General features: G+C 60.5%; 1 protein-coding gene across 1 annotated transcript in view; it reads right to left on the bottom strand.

The window, feature by feature from the left end:
• Window positions 1-215, bottom strand: part of LOC119587062 (zinc finger protein 628-like) — a gene marked incomplete at its 3' end in the record, with an annotated part of 23,937 nt that continues 23,722 nt past the window's right edge. The window contains 1 exon segment of the mRNA XM_037935810.1: window positions 1-120. Coding sequence (XP_037791738.1) covers window positions 1-120 — 120 coding nt within the window.

Raw genomic sequence — 215 nt, 5'->3', positions numbered from 1 at the left:
AGCTGGGACGTCGGCCTCCCTGCTGACTCCCGCTGTGGGCGAGGGCGAGGGCAGCGGCATCAGCGCGGAGTCCCCGGCGCCTGCCTCGCCCGCCTTGCCCGCGACGGCCGGGGCGCCCACCTGCAGTTGATATCATTGGGATGTAGCCTTTGAGAATTCGTTTGCATATGCGGTTTTTGTTCTTGTCGCTGTTTATACGTTTGTTTGTTTTGATT

Source organism: Penaeus monodon, chromosome 22 (genome assembly GCF_015228065.2).
Source record: "Penaeus monodon isolate SGIC_2016 chromosome 22, NSTDA_Pmon_1, whole genome shotgun sequence".
In the NCBI taxonomy this organism is placed as follows: Eukaryota; Metazoa; Arthropoda; class Malacostraca; order Decapoda; family Penaeidae; genus Penaeus; species Penaeus monodon.
The sequence above is the reverse complement of the archived record's forward strand: the minus strand, read 5'-3'. Positions and strand labels throughout refer to the sequence as shown.